The sequence below is a fragment of the Chiloscyllium plagiosum genome, unplaced genomic scaffold (genome assembly GCF_037043375.1).
Source record: "Chiloscyllium plagiosum isolate Xiang-an unplaced genomic scaffold, Cpla_swu_hap1 HiC_scaffold_3, whole genome shotgun sequence".
Lineage (NCBI taxonomy): Eukaryota > Metazoa > Chordata > Chondrichthyes > Orectolobiformes > Hemiscylliidae > Chiloscyllium > Chiloscyllium plagiosum.
The window spans coordinates 25,502,435-25,526,346 of NW_028270141.1; the positions used below are offsets into that span (position 1 = coordinate 25,502,435).

Consider the following 23,912-nt stretch of genomic DNA (forward strand, 5'->3'; position numbering starts at 1 on the left):
TTGCACTTGAATTGCCTGGTTAGCTACAGTGTAGGGAAGACTCAACCATTCAATCATGTGTGCATACAGGTCAGAGTACATCAGAGCAACATTCTCCATCCTTAAAGGACGTTAGTGAACCAGATGGGTTTTTATGACAATCAATGATGGTTTCATGGTCACCATCACTGAAACTAGCTTTCCATTCCAGATTTTATTAGTTGGATTTAAATTCTAGCAGCTACAGTGGATTACTGGCCCAGTTACTTTATCATTAGTTCACCATCTCCCCAAAGGTTGAGAAAGATATTATTGGTTTAAACACAGAGAGAAGAATTGAACCAAATATAAATACGTATTGAACACTGATTGAAATTTGCAGACTTGAGTGTTATTTAACAGTATTCGAAGTAATTTAGTCAAAAGCAGTTTGTGCAAAATTGACTTGAAACACTGTTGCCCACAACCGCATTGAACATCCTGCATGTAAACAATGGCATGTGACATAAAAGTGAGTGGGCATTTTTAACTCAAGTTGTCTATGTTAAAGTCTGTAACTATATATGTGTATGCAAGATTCTTAATGTATACATTTAAATATTACCAAGAACTATACTGCCTCCTTTGTCGTCAGTCACATAACCCTCTACTTGTGTCTTCGTTAGCAGGTTGTAAAGTCTGTTTGGTCTTTCTCAGTCATATAGCTATAGTATTTACTTACCCATTCTTCTGTAACATTACATTTGTAAAGACATCTGGCTTTGCTTAACTTCTGATTAGTGTGCAATAATAGTAGCATTCTGTGAAGACTAATATTTTCAAGGTAATTGCAGTGAATTTGTGGTATATCATGTTGGACTCTTTACATGAATTCGAAGATCTTTCATGAAAAGGTGAAACCTTGAGATTGCTTTTACGGGTGCCTGGCTATAATTTAACCCACTCTATTATTAACATCTAATATCTTTTGGCAGCACTTGAGCTCTGTGTTGTGTGTAATGTTTACTTTTCGTCTTGCTGACAAAGGCCAATATGGTTTCATTATGTGGCATATCCCTTAATTCGGAGAAAGTAAGGACTACAGGTGCTGGGGATCAGAGTCGAAGAGTGTGGTGCTGGAAAAGCACAATGGGTCAGGCAGCATCCGAGGAGCAGGAGAGTCAACGTTTCGAGCATAAGCTCTTCATCCCTTAATTCCGCAAGTTTGGCTCGTAAACTTAGACCAAGGCTTATTCCCTCTTTGGAACTGAGGTCTGGATCTTATTGTGTGGGAGGGTGAGATTTCCCACCTGTTGCTAAGAAAAGTTGCAATCAAACTCAACTCCACTCTGATGAAGGGTCGAGAGTGTAGTGCTGGAAAAGCACAGCACGTCAGAGAGCATCTGAGGAGCAGGAATGAGGCTTGTGAGCCGGAGGCTGAGAGATAAATGGGGGGGGGGGGGGGGCTGGGGGGAAGGTAGCTGAGAGTGTGATAGGTAAATAGAGGTGGGGGTCAAGGTGATAGGTCAGAGAGGAGGCTGGAGCTGATAGGCGGGAAGGAAGATGGACAGGTAGAACAGGTCATGAGGGCGGTGCCGAGTTGGAAGGTTGGATCTTGGATAAGGTGGGGGAAGGGGAAATGAGCAAACTGGTGAAAACCACATTAATCCCATGTGGTTGGAGGGCCCCTAGACAGAAGATGAGGCATACTTCCTCCAGGTGTCAGGTGGTCAGGATTTGGCGATGGAGGAGGCCCAGAATCTGCATGTCCTTAGTGGAGTGGGAGGGAGAGTTAAAGTGTTCGGCCACAGGGCGGTGGGATTGCTTTGTGCACGTGTCCCAGAGATGTTCTCTGAAGTGTTCTGCGAGTAGGCATCTTGTTTCCCTGATTTACACGAGACTGCATCAGGAGCAGTGGATACAGTAAATGACATGTGTGGAAGTGCAGGTAAAACTCTGATGGATGTGGAAGGCTCCTTTGGGGCCTTGGATGAGATGAGGGGGGAGGTGTGGGCACAGGTTTCACAATTTGTGCGGTGGCAGGGGAAGCTGCTGCTGGGAGGATGGGTTGATGGAGGGCATGGACCTGACGAGTCGCAGAGGGAATGGTCTTTCCCAAAAGCGGATAGAGGAGGGGAGGGAAATATATCTGATGGTGGGGTCTGTTTGTAGGTGGCAGAAATGGTGGAGGATGATGCAATGTATTTGGAGGTTGCTGGAGTGGAAGGTGAGGGCCGGGTTACGGTTGTTACAGTTGGAGAGGTGGGGTTCGAGGGCAGAGATGCAGGAAGTGAATGAGTTGCGCTGGAGGGCATCATCGACTGCGGGGAAAGGGATCTCCGGCTCACGAGCCTCAACCCTGATGAAGGGCTTATGTCCGAAATGTTGACTGTCCTGCTCTTGGGATGCTGCCTGACCTGCTGTGCTTTTCCAGCTCCATACTCTCGAATCTGATCTCCAGCGTCTGCAGTCCTCACTTCTTCCACTCTGATGAACTCCAGTCCACTCCTACAGCACCTCACCAAAACCTCAGCTCACCCCTGCCCTAAGGAGGATTACCTGCTGAGCTTCCTGCTCATTGCCACTTCCATTCACTGGCTGAGCAATGGTGAGAGGCCAGGAATTAATCTTTCTACAGCCAGGTTGTTAGAAGGGATGTGGCTAGTGGGCAAGACATCTGTGCGATTTTGGCCCCTTCCCCAACCCCATTGATTTGCAAACCTGTCTACAATGGACCATGTAACTTTCCCCAGCGTTCACAACGGTTTGATAACATCCAGTCGAGATGAGTTTTACACTCGCCCTGTACGTTGTCGACAGCACTGGTGAGCTTCATTGGTATGTTGTTTTTGCTGTTGCTGGAATGAAATGCTTTTAGTCCTTTTGTTTATAGACATAACAATCCTGTGATGACAGTGCAGAATGAATGTGGATCGCCTTATCCAGGCATTCTTGTTAGTGGGTTCTACCAAAATTTACAGGGAAACTTTTAAGATCTAAATAGCAAATCTTTTACTGTGAAATTCTGAAAAAATATCAGCAGTGCTTCTCCACATTGTCTCTCTCATGTGCTGCTTTCGTAGTTCAATTCACTGATTGTGCTACGGGTACACTCAATTATCCGCTGGAGGGTGGTGGAGGGTATACCCTGGTAAATTGATATTGCCATGAAACCTGAACTTACCAAGTTGTGGGCGGAGGCTGAAGATTCCAATTCCTGATGAGTTGTCAAAAATGCTCAGCATGGCAGTGTCACAGACTGTGCATGCTGTATTCAAGTTTTTTTTTTCACAGCTGAAAGACCCATAGATTTTAAAGGGAATAGTGTGCTTTGATGGTGAATTGATGTGCTAAAACTCAGACCACAGAGCACGTCATGGTAGTATGAAAGGCATGTCCCATAACGGGGTTGTGTGGGGGCGGGGGTGGAGGGGAGACACACAGACAGATAGGTCAGGCTCAGAACAACTACAAGCAATCAAACTCAGCAGAGAGTTGGGGTTAGGGTTCAAGAGCAACTCAGGAAACGTTTCAATGCAGTTGAAGCTCGGAAGAAGCCATGAGCTGAAGACTTTTGATTCTATGTTCGGCCTGTGGGCTAAAGGAAACCCTTCTAAGAAGTAGTATTGTGCTCAAGGGTGGCTGAAGAGTTGAGAGTGTACCTGGGGTCACTATGAAAATACAACATTGGGAATGCAGGCAAAAACAGTCTCAGGAGAAGAGATTGAACCACGGGCAATTTCGTAGGCATGAAAACCATGCGAGTCAGAGTGACATTTGAAATTTCAAAGGCTGGATCTTCAGATGTTAAAAGTTGAAATCCTTTAGGAGGAAGACATTGTTAGCAAGGTTTTGTGACCCTCATTTAATATTGATGGCTGGGTAGGTTGCTGACCAATCCACCTTGGTCGCATCAACCATTCAATGTATGGTGTGGTTTTTGTGCTTGGTCACAGTTTGTGTGCTTGGCTACAGTTTGCCTATTATTTCACCTTGAGTCAATTCTTGGTATTTTAGTGTGTTAGATTGTTTATTCCTTTGACTTTATAAAGTTCATTTAATTTTTATTTTGCTTTAAAATTCTGGAATTTTGTAGCTAAATTTTATTAATGTGTACCTAGGAGTTTAAGTTTTGTCTGCTTCAAACAGGAAAGCTACCGGTCCTTAACCAAGTCATAAGATAAATTTGGCAGTATCATCTTAACAAAGAAAGCTGCCATTATTCCATTTCTACAAAAGTGTCTGCCCACATGCTATGATATTTATGGGATCACCTTCGGAAACAACATTCTTTCGCCTCCACACATGGAAGTTGAGTGAGATACTGACCATATATCTTCTGGCAGGTTTTATTTGTGCATTTGTATACCCAATAGCTTTCATTCGTCGTAAAAGTACATTCTTCTCAGCTGTTGTCCACAATCTGTTTGTGTTTCAAGCAGTTCCATGTGTCAAACCTTTCAGTCATATGAAATGACTTGCTGTATGAATGCAGTGATTTGATCCCTCTTCATTCTTGGCCTGACTACAGCCAACTTGATCACACGATCTTCACTGAGTGCTTCTCCTTCACAGTGCAGCTTGGTGAGATTATCCTGATCTGGTGTCTTCTCTATTTATCCTGTGAATTGAAATAAACTCCTTCAATGACTTCTCTACCTACTCTTACACTGTTGTCTCTGGAATCTCCCAAGTCTTGAACCTACTCAGCTTCCTGCTGCCTGTCGACAATTATTATTTGAAGGTAATAGGCTGAAATCACCCAGTTCTATTTCACCACCACCTTCCTTGAAGAATAATAATCGAGACACAACTTTTACTTGAGAAGTATGTGGGGGAGTGAATGACAACTAGCCAAACAGAAGTTGTTGGAAAAGTTCGGCAGGTCTGGCAGCGTCTGTGAAGAGACATCAAAGTTAACTGAATTCGGAGGGACGGTCACCGGACCTGAAATGTTAACTTTACTTGATTTACAGCATCTGCGGTTATTTAGGTTTTTGTTTGGCATGACAGCCAGTAGAGATTTGTTAATGGTGAATTGAGTTTCACTGCTTATATTAAGTTGATTGAAGAAACAGAGAGGGATTATTGAAGGCAATGTAATTGGTGTTTAGTTATATGAACTTTAAACAGAAATACTTTTGTCAGTTTGATTGAGATATCAGCACCTCGTTATACTCAGTATTATCTCTTAGCAAAATACCACATGTCACTGATCAGAAATGAACACAGTGAGCTGAATCCCCGTTGATGGTGAGCTGTTAGGTAGCAAGGACATCTAATGAAGTGAAGTCAGGGTGTACTCAAATCCTGTCACCTTTACCTCACCTGAAATAAGTCCAGGGCAGCAAGGATTGTAGGTTACCCTTATACCCCAGAGGAGAAAGTGAGGACTGCAGATGCTGGAGATCAGAGCTGAAAATGTGTTGCTGGAAAAGCGCAGCATGTCAGGCAGCATCCAAGGAACAGGAGAATCGATGTTGCAGGCATAAGCCCTTCTTCAGGAATCCTGAAGAAGGGCTTATGCCCGAAATGTCGATTCTCCTGTTCCTTGGATGCTGCCTGACATGCTGCGCTTCTCGCTACCCTTATACCCCACCATCGGTTGGAAGATGTTAAGTGGACAATCAATGACTGCCATTTGGATTAAACCAGCAAGTAGTTTGACACCTTGTCGAGGAGGTTGAGAGAGTCCTGCACCCTCTCGTCGATCAAAAGTAATCAGTGCCCGTCGACCAAAAGTGATCAGTACCTGATCAAGAGACTGGACAACAGGCAGGTGTGTATCCTATCCACTGAAAACTAACCATCTCCTAGAAAGAAACAAACAGGCAATGTCCTAACCTTAAAATCGTAGGATTCCTTCTCAGAATCTGACGGAAACCCATGCAGACACGTGGGAGAATGCGCAAACTCCACAGAGACAGGAATCAACCCAGAGTCCCTGGTGCTGTGAGGCAGCAGTGCTAACCACTGAGCCACAGTGCTGGCCTCCTTGGTGGCTGCACTTCCAGCTGCATCTGGCTGTCTCTGTGGTGTCGCTGAGTAATAGGAAGGACTTGTGTCCCCAGGGTCTTCATTTGAGGCAGAAGTCCTGTGGTGGCCTTGCCAATACCTGATTGAGATGAGAATGGTGGACATTGCATGGAAGTGGCAGCAGGGTGTTGTGAAACGCTCTGTCTCAACAAGACTCAAACCAATATTCAAGCTCTGGTAACCACTGTTTCGTCACATGTGTGTCTGCTGTCTGAGTTCAAGATTACGTTGGCTTTTCCTGATTGTTCTGCACTGGTTGGCCTTACTGAGTGTTAAATTGAATGAAGTGCTTGCAATCCGGGCATCACTGTTTATGGAGGGTTAAGGAGAAGATTTCTTGGGAATGTACCTGGATGGTGGATTTCAGTGACTGAGGTGGTTCTCCTTGGTGCACACAGCAAAGCAGGTTTGGCAGAGATCTTCAAAATCATGGGGATATTTTTAATTGACCTGTTCAGAGATGATGGGACATACCTCTGGAGAAGGCATGACTTGAATGTTGACCTGGCTCAGAGGTAGGGACACTACCACCGCACCACAAAAACCCTCAAAATCAGGAAGAGTGTTGGTACAGTGACATGCGAGTTGACGCTTATCTAATAATAATGGTGACAACAACAGTTACCTAGCAGTAACATACTGCTTCCAGTATGGAATGAATGGTCGATTAATGGAGGATTCAGATTAAAGTTACTGGGCAGAATAGAAGGTTGGTTAGCTCAGTGAGCTGTTTGGCTGGTTTATGAAGCAGGGTGACATCAACATTCCTACACCAGCTGAAGTGACCACAAAGGTCCCACTTTTTCAACCTTAGCCCTTGCCTGAGGTATGGTGAAAATCGGGTTAAACCTTCCCGAAAGGCTGCTGGTAACAGACTTATTGTTTTTAAATTGAAATTGAATCTTAGAAACATAAACAAAATTGAGCAGCAACAGGCCATTTGGCCCTTCAGCCCTCTTGCACCATTCAGGATGATCATGGCTGAACATCCAATTCAGTAGACTGTACCCTGCTTTCTCCACATACTTGTTAATCTCTGTAGCCCAAAGAACTATAACTAACTCCTTCTTCAAAACATTCAATATTTTGGCCTCAACCACTTCTTGTGCAAGAGAATTCCACTGACTCACCACTGTCTGGGTGAAGAAATTCCTCCCCAGTGATAGTACGAGATAATTTGCAGCATAACATATTTGCTAACTTTCCCAGAGTCACAGTACAGCCCTGATGGGCGATTCTTTGAAAAAACACTTCTCGTCCAAAGCTCACAATTGAACTATCATCTCTGAGAAATAATATGCTCTTTTTTGTTTGAATAATGCTCCTTTTGCTTTTCCCTTATCTACAACAGCCTTAAGCTAAATAACTGTTCTCACCAATATTTCCAGAGAATGCAAATATCAGTAAACTTGGAGTGGTAAGACAGAGTGAGAAGATGCTGTGAGTACAGTATAGGAGTACTCCCTGAAGAAGGGCTTGTGCCCGAAACGTCGATTCTCCTGTTCCTTGGATGCTGCCTGACCTGCTGCGCTTTTCCAGCAACACATTTTCAGCTCTGATCTCCAGCATCTGCAGCCCTCACTTTCTCCCCATAGGAGTTCAGATGTCATGTTGAGGTTTTACAGGACATTGGTGATGCCTGTTCTGGGTACTGTCTACAGTTCTGGTCACCCTGTTAATGGGAGTGTATTATTAAGCTAGAGAGGGTTCAGAAGAGATTTACCAGAATATTGCTGGCTATGGAAGCCTTGAGTTCTAAAGAAAGGCTGGGACCTTTTTTCCATTGGAGCGTAGAATGTTGAGAGGTGACAGAGGTTTATAAAACCATGAAGGGTACGGATAGGATTGAAGGAAGGTGTCTTTTTCCTAGGTTGGGGGATTTCAAGCCTAGGGGTTATATTTTAAGGTGAGAGTGTGTGGAATGAACGTCCTGAAGAAGTGGTGGACGCAGGTACAATTACAATGCTTAAAGGACACTTAGGGAAGTACATGAATACGAAAGGTTTGAAGGGATATGGAACTAGTTTATTTTAGCATTATGTTTGGCAAGGACTGGTTGGACCAAAGGGTCTGTTTCCGTGCTGTATGTTGGGTAGGGATTAGCCATGGGGTATAAAGGGTTACAGGGATAGGGTAGGGGGTGGGTCTGGGTGGGATGCTGTTTGGAGGGTTGGTGTGGACTTGTTGGGCCAGATGGCCTGTTTCTACACTGTAGGGATTCTAAGAAGATACTACCTGCATGTTGTTCATCAGTTGCTCCACTGCTGTCGGATGTGACATCTGTAAGGGACGGGCTGATTGTCCAGCATTGGCACCCTTATCCTGTAATGCACAGCGACTGTTCAACCCTGATGTATTTACAAACAATTCATTCTCATGATTGATCATGAGTTTGCACAGAGTTTACAAAGCTCTTTCATGAACCAAAGACTTCTCTTAATTCATGCACAGGTACCTGGATTTTAATGTCCGTGTACTCCACTTGTAGCTGAACTCGGTCTCAATGCCTTGGGTAGCACTATCAGGTCCCTTTAATTAAACACAGCTTGTATTTCAGTAATACATTTGACTCAAGTGTTCCAAGGCATCTCACAAGGCATCAACAGAAGTAAATGTGAAACTAAAGTATTGGGGAAGGAGTGCCTTGGGAAAGAGAGATAGAAAGTTACAGAGTGTTTGAACAGAATTCCAGAATTTAGGGCCTTGATAGCTAAAGTCACGGCCACCTGTCATAGAACAATTAAAATTAAATTAAATTGTTTAAGTCTGGAGCCTGGAAAGCTGGTGAAAGTTCTTTGGCAAGGTGTGATCAGCAATCAGCATTTACCAGTTTAGCAGGTGAATAAACGGTTTTGAACAGAAGCATTTTCTGCCATTACCCATGTTTTGAAGAAATTCCCCATACAAAGGAGAATTCTTTTAAAAAGGGAAGTGCAACATAAATGTGTAACCACAAAAAAAAGGGACAAGGAGTTGAGACCCTTTCCTGTCTGATCCTCTCTCATTCTCCTCTCTTTCTTCAAGTGGTCTTGCTGGTTAATAATTATGCATCTTCTTTATCTATTGGGTTTGTACTTCACTGTACGAAGGTGCATATTGTTACTTAATCATGCACATTCCAATGACTGACTTGGATATGGGTAATCAGCTCCTTCTGTGTGAGATTGCTTGAATTCAAGCAGTAATGCTATTTGACATTCACGTGTTTCATTGCCGGTATTAATCAATGACTGCTGACTTACTGACAAAGGCTGCCATTGAAGTATATTGTATTCGTTTCTAGTATATTGTTACAATACAGGGTAAACCCCTCTGTTAATTTAAACCTAACACACACACACACCTTGTGCTGTAATCTGTTAAATTTAAGAGGCAAAGAACTATTCCAGAAGTCACTATTTCAAATAAAAATTAACAACTTTATTCTTAACGTCCAACAGAAAACATTAAAACAACAACTATTTACAACTCCTTTCTCTTAAACCTATCTTTTACCTCCCACTCAACAATACTGATCCGATTTTTAAAAAAATGATTAAGATTTACAAAAAATAATCACGTTTCAAAACCAGTCAGCCACTATCTCTCCCCTCACCTGAGTATATTTTTCTCTAGAACAGATTTGATGTTCTGCTGCACAAATTTCTTATGGACAGGTACTTTCAGAGAGCTGTTTGGCTAGCAGTCTATACTTGTTGGTGTTCTCGGCAGTTCTCCTGCTAAGTGTTCAAAGTGTCTGGTTTTATACCCCAAAACATCAGATCATTTCATTGGTTTGAGGTTGTCAAAATGCTAAATTCAAATTTGACTGGAATTTGGTATCTGGGGCATAATTTAAACTGATTGGCCAAATTCAATCAAATTAAATTCAAATTTGGCCAATCAGTTTAAAGTATGCCCCAGATACCAACATCCAATCAAATTTGAATTTGTGCAGCTGAGTTGTCATGATACAAAAACAAATTCAAATTTGATTGGACGTTGGTATCCGGTGCATAACTTAAACCGATTGATTGACTGAATTTGAATGTGTTTTTCTGTCATGACAACTCAGTGTTACAATTGGTTTCACAGTCAAATTTTACATTTTAAATTATTTCAGCGCACTCTGTGCCTCTCTAAGTCCGTGCCAGTTTCCAGTCTCTCTTAAAGGTACAGTACACCCCCACAACTTCATAACAATATGCTTTCTTCCCTTTTCTGCACCACTGTGATACCCTTTGATCTGAAAGTAGTTCAGTGAGGATTTTGTTTTGATATAGCTTGTTTAGATCAAATGTAGATTTTAAGGATGGTTGAAAAGTACTTTTAGGAGTTTGCAATGATTGCGAAGGAACTAAATGTAATTTTCTTGAAAGTCCATCATGTGACTGGGCAAACCTTGACCTAAAAGCAGGAAGGATGTTCAAGTGTGGATGTTGTGTGGCCACACACACCCAGCGGAGCTGCAGGTACAACAGAACTGGAGAAGAGATCAAAGAGATGGCTGTCAAATGAAGCTACTGCTGTAAAGAACAAAGGTTACAGCAGGAAAAGAATAGAAGTTAAATTTATAAGACACTGCACTCTTACTCAGTGGGGGGCTCAGTTAGCTAAAATAACTGAATGACTGGTTTGTAATACAGAGTTTTGCTAACAGCATAGGTTCGGTTCCTGCACTGACTGAGGTAAACGCCACTATCTCTCCCCTCACCTGAGGTGCGGTGACCCTCAGGTTAAACCACCACCATTGATCGGCACGGTGGCACAGTGGTTAGTACTTCTGCCTCACAGCGCCAGGGACCCGGGTTCAATTCCTGCGTCGGTCAACTGCCTGTGTGGAATTTGCACATTCTCCCCGTTTCTATGTGGGTTTGCTCTGGTTTCCTCCCACAATACAAAGATGTGCAGGTTAGGTGAATTGACCATGCTAAATTGCACATAGTGTTAGGTGCAGGGGTAAATGTAAGGGAATGGGTCTGGGTGGGTTGTCTTTGGAGGGTTGGTGTGGACTTTTGGGGCCAAAGGGCCTGTTTCCACACTGTAGGGAATCTAATCTAATCATAATCTCTATAATCAGAGAGCAGCCTTATGATCTTGTAAGACTGTGGGGACTTTAGCTTTGGAATCTCAGTGAGCCTGTACTTGTAATATTATTGACAGTTTTTGTCTCCTTACCTCAGGAAGGATAGACTTCAAATTAAGGAGATGGAGTGGAGTTTTACTAAATTAATCCCTAGGATGATCTGAATAGACCACTATACTAAAAAGACATAGGAGCAGAATGAGGCCATTTAGCCTGTCGGGTCTGCTCCTGTATTCAATCGTGGCTGATATATTTCTCAGCTGAAAATGTGTTGCTGAATCCTGAAGAAGGGCTTATGCCCGAAACATTGATTCTCCTGTTCCCTTGATGCTGCCTGACCTGCTGCGCTATTCCAGCAACACATTTTCAGCTCTGATCTCCAGCATCTGCAGACCTCACTTTCTCCTCCTGATGTATTTCTCAACCATGTTCTCCTCACTGCTCCCCGTAACCTTTGTTCCTCTTAATAATCAAGAACTCATCTCTCTCTATCTTGGATACGTGCATTGATTCGGCCTCCACAGATTCACCACCCTCTGGCTGAAGAAATTCCTTCTCATCTCCCTTCTAAAGGGTTGTCACATCACTTTGAGGCTGTGCCTTTGGGTGCTAGTGTGTCCTACTAGTGGAAACATCTCTCCATGTCCACTCTAGCCAGGCCCTCAATTTTCAATGAGATATTCCACACCCAGCCACCATCCTTCTAAACTCCATCGAGTGCAGACCTAGATCCTGAACATGACATGCCCTTAATCCTTTGGATCATTCCTCTGAATCTCCTCTGGGCACCCTTGAAGGCCTCCACGTCTTTCCTTAGACACAGGTCCCAAAACTGCTCACAGCATTCCAAATGCAGAATGACTGGAGCCTTATTACCGCCTCAGCAGTACATTCCTGCTCTTGAGTTCTAGCCCTCTCAAAATGAAGGTTAGCATTGAAATTGCCTCCCTAGCTGCTGGGGGAACCTGCATGTTAACCTTGAGATTGAGGAAACTGGGTCTGTGATTTCCATATTTCCAACGAATGAAGTGATCTTATTGAAAAATACAGATATCTTGCAGGATGTGATAGGGCTGTTGAAGGTAGGATGTTTCTCATGGCTGGAGAGTCTAAAACATGGAGATCTTGTCTACCCCTTGTTCCAGGTCTGAGATAAGGAGGCATTTCTTATTGAGGGCGAATCTTTGAAATTCTCCGTGTTAAAGGGCTGTGGATATGCAATCATTGAGCAAGTTCAGGACAAAAGTTGCTAGATTTCTAGAGATTAAAGATGTCAAGGATGTAATACCGGAGAGTTGCATTGAAGTAGATGATCAGCTGTGATCCATTTGAATGGCAAAACAGGTTCTGACGGCTCAAAAGGCAGTTCTGGGGAATTTGTGCCGTCAGTACTGTTCTAAACCTAGCTAAGGAGATTCTGCAACAGTGTGCTGTTTGGGTAACAATTATCTCCAGGGAACTCGAGTGATGGAACTACTTTTGGAGATGACATGAGGACCAAATTTATTGAGTAAGTCTGAAAGCCGAGGTGGAAAGACTGTGTGGTTCCACATTTCTGAGGGATGTGAGGTCATCTCTGCAATTCCATGTGTAATCCATAGTTAATACTGCCTGTAATTTGCCTGTTAATTCATGCCTATGTTGATTCTGACTTGCTTTATGTCTACAAAGTGATCTTTTAGTTTGTATGCTTCACATCAGAGAAGGATTTTGAAGGATCAGAGAGAGCTCTGCCAGCAGAAGTTCTTTTCAGATTTTTATTTTACTAAAAGTTTGATAAAGTGAAATCAATTCCTTCAGATTTGTTAATATTGAATGTGATGGTTGTACTGTAGAGACACATGGATCAAACCAGCGACCAGTCATATAAATGAATCTCTATACGTCTCAGTCACTTGCAATGGCCTGTATGAAAGTTTGATTTTAGGCATTTGTGTAACCTTTCCTGCACTGCGAAGTCATCTTGGCTGTGTTGGAGTTGGAAACTTGAGAAAGACAGAGCAGTGCATGTCAGTAATTGTTTCTTTCCATAAAATCTATCTTTTCAATAAAAACTATTTCATACAGTTTTACTGGAATATGACTATTTTCCATGCAGCTTGTTTGCTGGTGGAAGTTGATTTATAACATGCCCTTATAGTTCTGTTTACTCTGAATGACAAGACCTACTGTGACTTCCTCCAGAATGGATTGTTGGTTTGAGCTTTTCAAAGCAGATGCTGGTGACAACCGCATGTGATCCGCAGATTTTTCTTTCATTTATGTGACATGAGTTTGTGCATATTTTATGATAAACGCAAGCCTCTTGTGGTTTTTGGCAACTGTGCGTAGCTTTCTGTGAATCATTCAACCATCCAAATGCTCCTCGGGCCGTGCGCCTCTTTATCTGGCCAACTGCACCACTTTCCCATAATCTTTGTCACTGAGAGATTAGTTTTTTTTGTCTTTTCTCCTTATTGATCACTCATCTCAAGTCATATTCTGGAATCAGCCGCATGTATTGAATGCTGATATGATAGTGACAGACTGTTACAATTTGCAGCCCACTTTGCAGATGGATGCTATCATGTAGTGAAATTGGCCTTGGTCAATTTGATGTGACAATGTTCTGTATCATTTCAATTTCTGTTATTAGAATACTGTCCAAAGTGTCTTGGGGGCAAAAAGTATGAATGGTCATTAAAATTTTTTAAGACTTTATGCCTTAGTCCTCAAATACCTTATGTTAAACTTTCCATCAGATTATTTAAACATGTTTAAATAAAACATGTACAGCAAATATTTTGTACCTAAGCTGTCCATGCTAAGAGGGGCTGAGGGAGAGGAAAGACAAATGTAGGATTTTTTTGTACACAATGGTAGGATTTCATATTTTATCGCAAGATCTTACAAGACCTGTTTCAAGTAAAAAAAAAGAGCAAAAATAGAATCTTGATTCCCTCAGTTGTGATTTATCCTTGTTATTTTTTTTTATGTTTCTTTCAGGGATTTGCGATTCAATAAAATCAAAGATATCCCATCTGGAGCTTTCAGACGTTTGAAGCACCTCAATACATTGTAAGTGGCCTTTTCAAAAATTCTTTATTCTCAGCAGAACTCCGCTAGATTTGTGTTTTTCTGTGTCACTTCCAGATTAGATTACATTACAGTGTAGAAACAGGCCCTTCGGCCCAACAAGTCCACACCGACCCGCCGAAGCGAAACCCACCCATACCCCTACATTTACCCCTTACCTAACACTACGGGCAATTTAGCATGGCCAATTCACCTGACCCTGCACATCTTTTGGACTGTGGGAGGAAACCGGAGCACCCGGAGGAAACCCACGCAGACACGGGGAGAACGTGCAAACTCCACACAGTCAGTCGCCTGAGGCGGGAATTGAACCCGGGTCTACAGGCGCTGTGAGGCAGCAGTGCTAACCACTGTGCCACCGTGCCGCCCACTGTGCCACCGTGCCGGTTCCCTGTCATCTGCGACAAAACAGAAATATTGGAGAGTGCTTATGAAATGATTTGGGAAGCTATTCCAATGTAATATTCTTCAGCCAAAATGTAAATAAAAGAACTCAAAGTAATTTTGCCATCGCCCAAGCAGCAGTGTCTTTCTGTGTTTAAATGTTTAAAGCAGTATCTTTTCCGGTTTTTTTTTAAAGTTTGTAGTCCAAACAAACCTAGTTTTTAACATGGAATGCAAGTACAACTCACTTATTTTTAGCTAAATATTGGTCTCGAATTTTATTTTGTGAAAATTCTGTTGATTCTTTAGTGAGTTGGTAACATTGTTCACTTGGCGCCAAAAGATAGTGAACTCAATGCAACTTGCCTTGAACACATATACTTCAATGCAGTTCTGAAAGAGTGTTGTGGTGCTGTATTTTGACTGAGAAATTATGTTGCCTGTTTGGCTTTCACTGGCAGAACAAATTTCTTAGGGCTTGCCTGAGATGTAGCCATCGTTGGTATGATCAGCATCTGTCCCCAGTTGCCTTTGTGTCTTGCCAGGCCATAGCAGAGGGCAGACAAGAATCGACTGCATTGCTATACGTTTCCAATCACATGTAGGCCAGAGCAGTAGGAATAGCAGATTTCCACAGGCCAGTGAGAGGAGGCAGCGAGGCCTGGAGTTCTGAAGCCTGGCGGGCATTGACTCAGTGAAAGGGGCTATACTTTTTAAGATACTTCTTTTTATTCTGAACATAGTTCAAAATACTTTGAGAACTTTTTAAAACTCCTTCAATTCTTTAGCAAACGCTTAAGCACCTGTACCAGGGTATCCCCTACCTAACTGGCACCAAAGCATTGACATTACAGACTTTTCAGTGCAGTCATTTGAGTGCATATGACAAAGGCTCCTGTACCCCACCCTCCTGTACCCCACCCTCCTGTACCCCACCCTCCTGTACCCCACCCTCCTGTACCCCACTCTCCTGTACACCACTCTCCTGTACACCACTCTCCTGTACACCACTCTCCTGTACACCACCCTCCTGTACACCACCCTCCTGTACACCACCCTCCTGTACACCACCCTCCTGTACACCACCCTCCTGTACCCCACCCTCCTGTACACCACCCTCCTGTACACCACCCTCCTCGACACCACCCTCCTCGACACCACCCTCCTCGACACCACCCTCCTCGACACCACCCTCCTCGACACCACCTTCCTCGACACCACCTTCCTCGACACCACCTTCCTCGACACCACCTTCCTCGACACCACCTTCCTCTACTCCACCCTCTTGTACCCCACCCTCTTGTACCCCACCCTCTTGTACCCCACCCTCCTGTACCCCATCCACCTGTACCCCATCCACTTCTACTCAACCCTCCTCAACTCCACCCTTCTGTTCTCCAGCCTCCTGTACTCCGCCCTCCTGTACTCTGCCCGCCTCTATTCCGCCCTCCTATACTCCGCCCTCCTCTACTCCAACCTCCTCTGCTCCACCCTCCTCCGCTCCACCCTCCTCCGCTCCACCCTCCTCCGCTCCACCTTCCTCCGCTCCACCTTCCTCCGCTCCACCTTCCTCCGCTCCACCTTCCTCCGCTCCACCTTCCTCCGCTCCACCTTCCTCCGCTCCACCTTCCTCCGCTCCACCTTCCTCCGCTCCACCTTCCTCCGCTCCACCTTCCTCCGCTCCACCTTCCTCCGCTCCACCTTCCTCCGCTCCACCTTCCTCCGCTCCACCCTCCTCCGCTCCACCTTCCTCCGCTCCACCTTCCTCCGCTCCACCTTCCTCCGCTCCACCTTCCTCCGCTCCACCTTCCTCCGCTCCACCTTCCTCCGCTCCACCCTCCTCCGCTCCACCCTCCTCCGCTCCACCCTCCTCCGCTCCACCCTCCTCCGCTCCACCCTCCTCCGCTCCACCCTCCTCCGCTCCACCCTCCTCCGCTCCACCCTCCTCCGCCCCACCCTCCTCCGCCCCACCCTCCTCCGCCCCACCCTCCTCCGCCCCACCCTCCTCCGCCCCACCCTCCTCGACTCCACCCTCTTCTACACCCTCCTGTACCCCACTCTCCTGTACCCCACTCTCTTGTACCCCACCCTCTTGTACCCCACTCTTCAGTACACCATCCCCCAGTACCCCACTCTCCTCTACTCCACCATCCTCTATCCCACTCTCCTGTACCCCCCTCCTCCTCTACTCCACACTCCTGTACCCCACGCTCCTTTACTCAACCCTCCTCCACTCCACCATCCTCTACCCCACCATCCTCTACCCCACCATCCTCTACCCCACCATCCTCTACCCCACCATCCTCTACCCCACCCTCCTCTACCCCACCCTCCTCTACCCCACCCTCCTCTACCCCACCCTCCTCTACCCCACCCTCCTCTACCCCACCCTCCTCTACCCCACTCTCCTCTACCCCACCCTCCTCTACCCACCCTCCTCTACCCACCCTCCTCTACCCACCCTCCTCTACCCACTCTCCTCTACCCACCTTCCTCTACCCACCCTCCTCTACCCACCCTCCTCTACCCACCCTCCTCTACCCACCTTCCTCTACCCACCTTCCTCTACCCACCTTCCTCTACCCACCTTCCTCTACCCCACCTTCCTCTACCCCACCTTCCTCTACCCCACCTTCCTCTACCCCACCTTCCTCTACCCCACCTTCCTCTACCCCACCTTCCTCTACCCCACCTTCCTCTACCCCACCTTCCTCTACCCCACCTTCCTCTACCCCACCTTCCACTACCCCACCTTCCACTACCCCACCTTCCACTACCCCACTCTCCTCTACTCCTGTACCCCACCCTCTTCTACTCAACCGTCCTCTACTCCACCCTTCTGTTCCCCAGCCTCCTGTACCCCGCCCTCCTGTACCCCGCCCGCCTCTATCCCGCCCTCCTATATCCCACCCTCCTCTGCTCCACCTTCCTGTACCCCACCTTCCTGTACCCCACCTTCCTGTACCCCACCTTCCTGTATAGCACCCTCCTCCACCCCACCCTCCTCCACCCCACCCTCTTCTACACCCTCCTCCACCCCATCCTCCTCCACCCCATCCTCCTCCACCCCATCCTCCTCCACCCCACCCTCCTCCACCCCACCCTCCTCCACCCCACCCTCCTGTACCCCACCCCCCTCTACCCCACCCCCCTCTACCCCACCCCCCTCTACCCCATCCTCCTCTACCCCACACTCCTCTACTCCACCCTTCTCTACTCCACCCTTCTCTACTCCACCCTTCTCTACTCCACCCTTCTCTACTCCACCCTTCTCTACTCCACCCTTCTCTACTCCACCCTTCTCTACTCCACCCTTCTCTACTCCACCCTTCTCTACTCCACCCTCCTGTATTCCACCCTCCTGTATTCCACCCTCCTGTATTCCACCCTCCTGTATTCCACCCTCCTGTATTCCACCCTCCTGTATTCCACCCTCCTGTATTCCACCCTCCTGTATTCCACCCTCCTGTATTCCACCCTCCTCTACTCCTCCCTCCTCTACTCCTCCCTCCTCTACTCCTCCCTCCTCTACTCCTCCCTCCTCTACTCCTCCCTCCTCTACTCCTCCCTCCTCTACTCCACCCTCCTCTACTCCACCCTCCTCTACTCCACCCTCCTCTACTCCACCCTCCTCCACTCCACCCTCCTCCACTCCACCCTCCTCCACTCCACCCTCCTCCACTCCACCCTCCTCCACTCCACCCTCCTCCACTCCACCCTCCTCTACCCCAACCTCCTGTACTCCACCCTCCTGTACCCCGACCTCCTCTACCTCACCCTCCTCTACCATTACCTCCTGTTCCCCACCCTTCTCTACCCCACTCTCCTCTGCTCCACCCTCCTCTACCCCAACCTCCTCTACCCCACCCTTCTTTACTCCACCCTCCTCTATTGTGTTTTGTTCTGCCCTGCCCTGATCTGCTCCCTCTGCTCTTCTCTATTCCAAGTCATCTTTGCCTCTTCACTAAGATTTAAGTCTGACTTGATTTGCGTTCAAAATACTATTGATTTATTCTCCGCCCTGAGCTGGTCTGCTTGAGACTGGTCTTGAAGGCAGCTGAAATTTTCAAAGGGTGACTTGCTTAATTGGCCCCATTATCATTAAGCATTAACAAACTAAAAAAGGTCACCATGTTCCCTCTTTTGTCCAAGTTGCGAAGGGTGGGAATAGAGACAACAGGGTGTCAACACCATTTTCTTCGTCTTACACCACTGCTCCGACCCGATTTAGTATGTGCAACTTCTGCCCCTGATTTCTATATGACTTCTGACCTCAATGGTATCCTTTTCATTGTCTTGCTGTTATTTCCCTCCTAACTTGTTGCTGCCATCCAATATCATCATTCAAGCTCTCCTACACCTGATCCATGTTCATTCTCCTCGGAATTTCATCATCCTTATGCGGTTCCCAGAAAGGGGTCCTCTAACCCTAACAAACAGCTAGTTCATGGTCAAATTCACCAATTTCTACATCATTTCGACCGAATCCTTAACTCATTTTCTATATTGTTCTTGGTCGTCTTCATTTTTTGGATAGGTCAATTTCCTTATGCCATCTCTTCCTCCTTTTATCTCAGCTGTCACTCAATTTGTAGCACATTGCCTCTGAATCACAAGATGTCGGATTCAGGTCCCAATCCAGGGCTTGGTTGCAGACGTCAAGTCTGAAGGAACATTGCATTGTTGGAGGTGCCATCTTTTCAATGAAACTCTAAACCAAATCCTTGCTCTGCTACTGGGCTGATAAATGATTCTATGGCATGACTTTGAAAAAGTGTAGAGAAGATACATAACTGGCTTATAATTAACCCTCCATCATTCAGACTAAGAAAAGCCAGATTATTTATCTGAATGTTATCACATTACTGTCTGTGGAAGTTTGCTGAACACCAATCACATTTCCTTTGCTATAACTGTGACTACATTCAATAGAAAAAATAACTTTATTGGCTGCAAAGCACTTTGAGATGTCCTCTGGCCATGAAAAGTGCTATGTGGGTGCAAAATTTATTTTCTCTTTATTTTTCAATTATTCACAGGATATTGTTAGAACTCGTTTGGAAGTGAACTGATGCCTTTCCTTGCTCTACTCCAGTGATCACGAAGTTTGTGTTTAAAAAGGGAAGTCATATTGTCAATTTATCAGGCTGTGAATGACTCACTGTCAGAAACATGTTAACATGTTCCTCTGGTTACAAGAAATAGTTTCTTGCAAACAAAATATCCTCAAGAAAGATGTAAAGATTATTAACAATAGCTGTAAATTGTGCAAATATGTACAACTGCTCTCCTTGAGAAGTCATAGCCGTAGAGATGTGCAGCATGGAAACAGACCCTTCAGTCCAACCTGTCTACGCCGACCAGATATCCCAACCCAATCTAATCCCACCTGCCAGCACCCGGCCCATATCCCTCCAAACCTTTCCGATTCATATCCCCATCCAAATGCCTCTTAAATGTTGTAATTTTACCAGCCTCCACCACTTCCTCTGGCAGTGCATTCTATACCCGTACCACGCTGTGCGAGAAAACGTTCCCCCTTAGGTCTCTTTTATATCTTTTCCCTCACCCTAAACCCATGCCCTCTAGTTCTGGACTCCCTGACCCCAGGGAGAAGACTTTGCCTATTTACCATATCCATGTCCCTCATATGCTCTTAGGAAGGTTGATGCAGACTCAATGGTTTGAATGCTCCCTTTCTGCACTGTAGGGTTTCTATGAGACAGTGGCGTTCATTTTGAATTTTCCTTTATCCACCTCGACTCGTGATAAGGAAATTTTCCAGTGAAAGTACAACTCTTAGCCTTTGAGAAAGGGGGGGAGAAGAAAAGAAAAATAGAGAGGGTGGGGGCTGGTGGTTGGGATTTGGCTGGGGGTGGGCTGAAGGTCCAGGAGAGGAGTCAAAGGCTAAGTAATCTCTCTGACTGCCTGTGTTCAGTTCCACCAACTGACCTTTCTCGCAAGGTGTTGCAAACATGGCGTTTCTATATAGACGGCTTGTTCCATGAAAATGCAGCATTCTTGCTGTTATAGCCCGAGACGTCTGCTTTGCGAAGTGTTCCTTTTGAAATGTTCTGGGTTTATAGCTTAAACCAGTAATACTATAAATCAATATTTTAGATATCAAATCTTCATAACAGTATGAAATGAACTCATGATTTTCATGCCATCAAAACATTGCTCCATCCTCAATGAATGTCTCGTGAAAGTCGATGCAGAACTCATGGAAAGATTGTAATAATTAACCCGTATCTTTCTCAATGAGGGTTAATTCTTACATGTAGAAGGACAGAGTCTACTGGCCCCTAGCCCCTAGCCCGCATCCACCGTTCGACTACTGTTTCTGGGGGAGTTGCCAATCCAATCCATCAGTGATTTCCCAAGGATTTCCTCATTGTCAGATCTCATCTCAATGACAACCTGAATCACATGATTCTTGTGTTTGGGGAGAATGCTGATTAGCTATTCCTTGTATCTCAATCCTACTGAATCTTGCAATTAAATTGACCTTTTTAAAAAATAGCCATTTAAATCTGACCACCTTCCTGGGACGTCAGCGGCTAACAGCTGGTTTGCTATCAGCCAGGCACACCATGCCATTGTATAATATTGTGAACACTCTGCTCCTACTTCGTGCCCCTCTAATCTTTTAGCAATCAAACTGCACAGGTTTGCTTTTAGCCAGTAACTCACTTTATTCCTCCATTTTAATTAGTTCCAAAGTGTAACAAACTTATAAGCATTGCATTTGTAATGCACTCTACAACCTTCTCTCTGGCAATCTTGCCTAGATTGCCCTTAAACATCAACCATTTCAACCACTCTTCATGATGGCAAGTTCTACATTCCACTATTCTTGGGGCAAAGAACTTTCTCCTGAATTACCTATTGCATGTCTTGGCCACTGTCTTCTTATTGATGATGTCTATTAATGTCCTTGCCCACAGGAGGAAATTTTTCGGTACTCACTCTATCCACTCTATTTCTAATACTCCAACCACCTCTCAATCTGTTTGTTCTCTTAAAAGAAGGACGCAGTCTTTGATCTATACCTGGTATCATGCTTGTAAATTCCACTCGGTACCCTCTCCACTGTCACTATCTCCTTCTCACAATATGGAAACGAACTGCAAACAGCATTCTGAAGTGGGAGAAATATTCGATTCTGGTTCACTCTAAAAATAAAGCATAGCCTTTGGTTTGCTACTTTAATGGTACTTGGTAACCTGTGCTGCTAATATTCGTGATTGATATACTAGTACTGTGACATTATTCCCATTATAGATCTGAACCTTCCCAGTAATATGACCTCTATTTGTGGCAAAATGCACTCACTCACATTTATGTGTTGAACTTTACTTCCCAATTTTTTGACCTTGATCAGGCGGGCCAGTGGCAGATGGAGTTTAACTTTGATAAATGTAAGGTGTTGCATTTTGGTAAGGCAAACCAGGGCAGGACTTGTACAGTTAATGGTAAGGCCCTGGGGAGTGTTGCTGAACAAAGAGAACTAGGGGTGGAGATGGATGGTCCCTTGAAAGTGGAGTTGCAGATACACTGGGCAGTGAAGAAGGCGTTGGCATGCTTGCCTTCCTTGTCAGTGGATTGAGTCCAGGAGTTGGGATGTCATGTTGCGGCTCTATAGTAGATTGATGACGTCACTTTTAGAATACTGCATTCAATTCTAGTCTCCTTGCTATAGGAAAGACGTTGTGAAACTTGGAAGCATTCCGAAGAGACTCATAAGGATGTTGCTGGGTTTGGAAGGTTTGAGCTTTGGGGAGAAGCTGAAAATGCTGGCGCTTTTCCCTGGAGTGTCAGATACTGAGGGATAACCTGATTAGGTTTTTAAAGTCATGAGGGACATGGAATAGCCAAGGTCATTTTCCCAGGGTAGGGCAGTCCAAAACTAAAGGGCTTAGGTTTAAGGTGAGAGGGGAAATGTTAAAAAGGAACCTGAGGGGAAATGTTTTCACACAGAGGAATGAGCATATATGGAATGAGCTGTCAGAGGAAGTAGTGGAGGCTGGTATGATTGCAACATTTAAAAAAGCATCTGGATGGGTATATGATAGGAAGGGATTAGAGGGATATGGGCCAAATGCTGGCAACTGGGATTAGATTTATTTTGGATACCTGGCCGGCATGGTTGAGTTGGACCAAAGGGTCTGTTTCCATGCCGTACAATTGTATGATTGTATAACTGTAAACTCTTGTGTGATATGTTGCAGTCATCCTTAGTGTTGACTGTTGCACCAAATGCAAATTCGGAAATTGTGTTTTTGATTCCAAACTGTAAACCATGACGGTAATTTGTGAACAGCAGTGGTTCCAGCACTGAACGTTGTGTACCACAATTTGCCATTTCCGCCACTTTTTTTATTCTGAACATTGAGATTTTGTGTGGAATATTCCTTGATATTCAGCACGTTTGTGTATATTTTAATGAAGCCTTTCATTTGGGTAAACACACGATTCTGAGAGTATTATAATTAAAATTGATAGTCGTTTGCACAGTTTTACAAAAGAAAATGTTTTGTCCTGAAGCGCATCGATGAGGGGCAACCTTTTTGTACACAGTGAGTGGTTGGTGTGTGGAATGAACTTCCAGAGGAAGTGGTGGATGTGGGTGCAGTTGCAATGTTTAAAAGACATTTGGATAAAAACAAGAATAAGAAGTGTTTGGAGGGATTTGGGCCAAGTGTAGCCAGGTGTGACTAGTTTAGTTTGGAATTATGGTCGGCATGGGCTGGTTGGAAGGAAGAGTTCGTTTCCATGCTGTGTGACTCTGAGGCTGGTTACTTTAAATCGCCTCAGGATAAACAAAAGAGCCTTTATTGTAGCTAAGGCTTATTACACATAAAAAGACAGAAACAGCTTATGTGATGGGTTGTGCTGTTTTTGTCTCTCTGGGCTACACTTGCTTATTTTGCATTTACAAAACAGGCTTGAAAAGAGATGTCAGTTCAATATGTGGTGTGGAAGTACAAGAATGCCTGTACTATTACGGCCGCAGCAAATATATTGTTAACAGTTATTGGTTAATGCAAGTAACTGGTTTATTTTTGGTAGAATTTCTCGCATTACATAGGTGTGCAGTGCAACCTATGCAGCATTAATAAACCATTCAAAATGTTTAAAATTGCACGCGTCCCAATTATAAAATGCTGATGCATTTTCCCAATTAAATCATGGCTTGAGTGTTGTTCAATGCTTCTTAATTGCTGTAGTATTAGAACTGCTTATTTTATAGAAACAAGGTTTTGAGGGTTTGACTGTTTTGGCACTATTTAGGAGGTCATATGTCCTGAATTCTACTGGGCAATAACCTTGGGTAATTTGATTTTTAAAAGCTAAAGGGCACCGAGGTTGTTTTACTGGGAAGAAAATGCAA

The 23,912-nt window shown here is 44.8% G+C and overlaps 1 protein-coding gene across 2 annotated transcripts in view; it reads left to right on the forward strand.

The window, feature by feature from the left end:
- Positions 1-23,912, forward strand: part of pxdn (peroxidasin) — a 245,960-nt gene that overhangs the window by 92,050 nt on the left and 129,998 nt on the right. For both annotated transcript variants that reach the window (XM_043678736.2, XM_043678744.2), the window contains exon 2: positions 14,045-14,116. In XM_043678736.2, the coding sequence (XP_043534671.2) occupies positions 14,045-14,116 (72 nt within the window). The remainder of the gene's footprint in view (positions 1-14,044; positions 14,117-23,912) is intronic.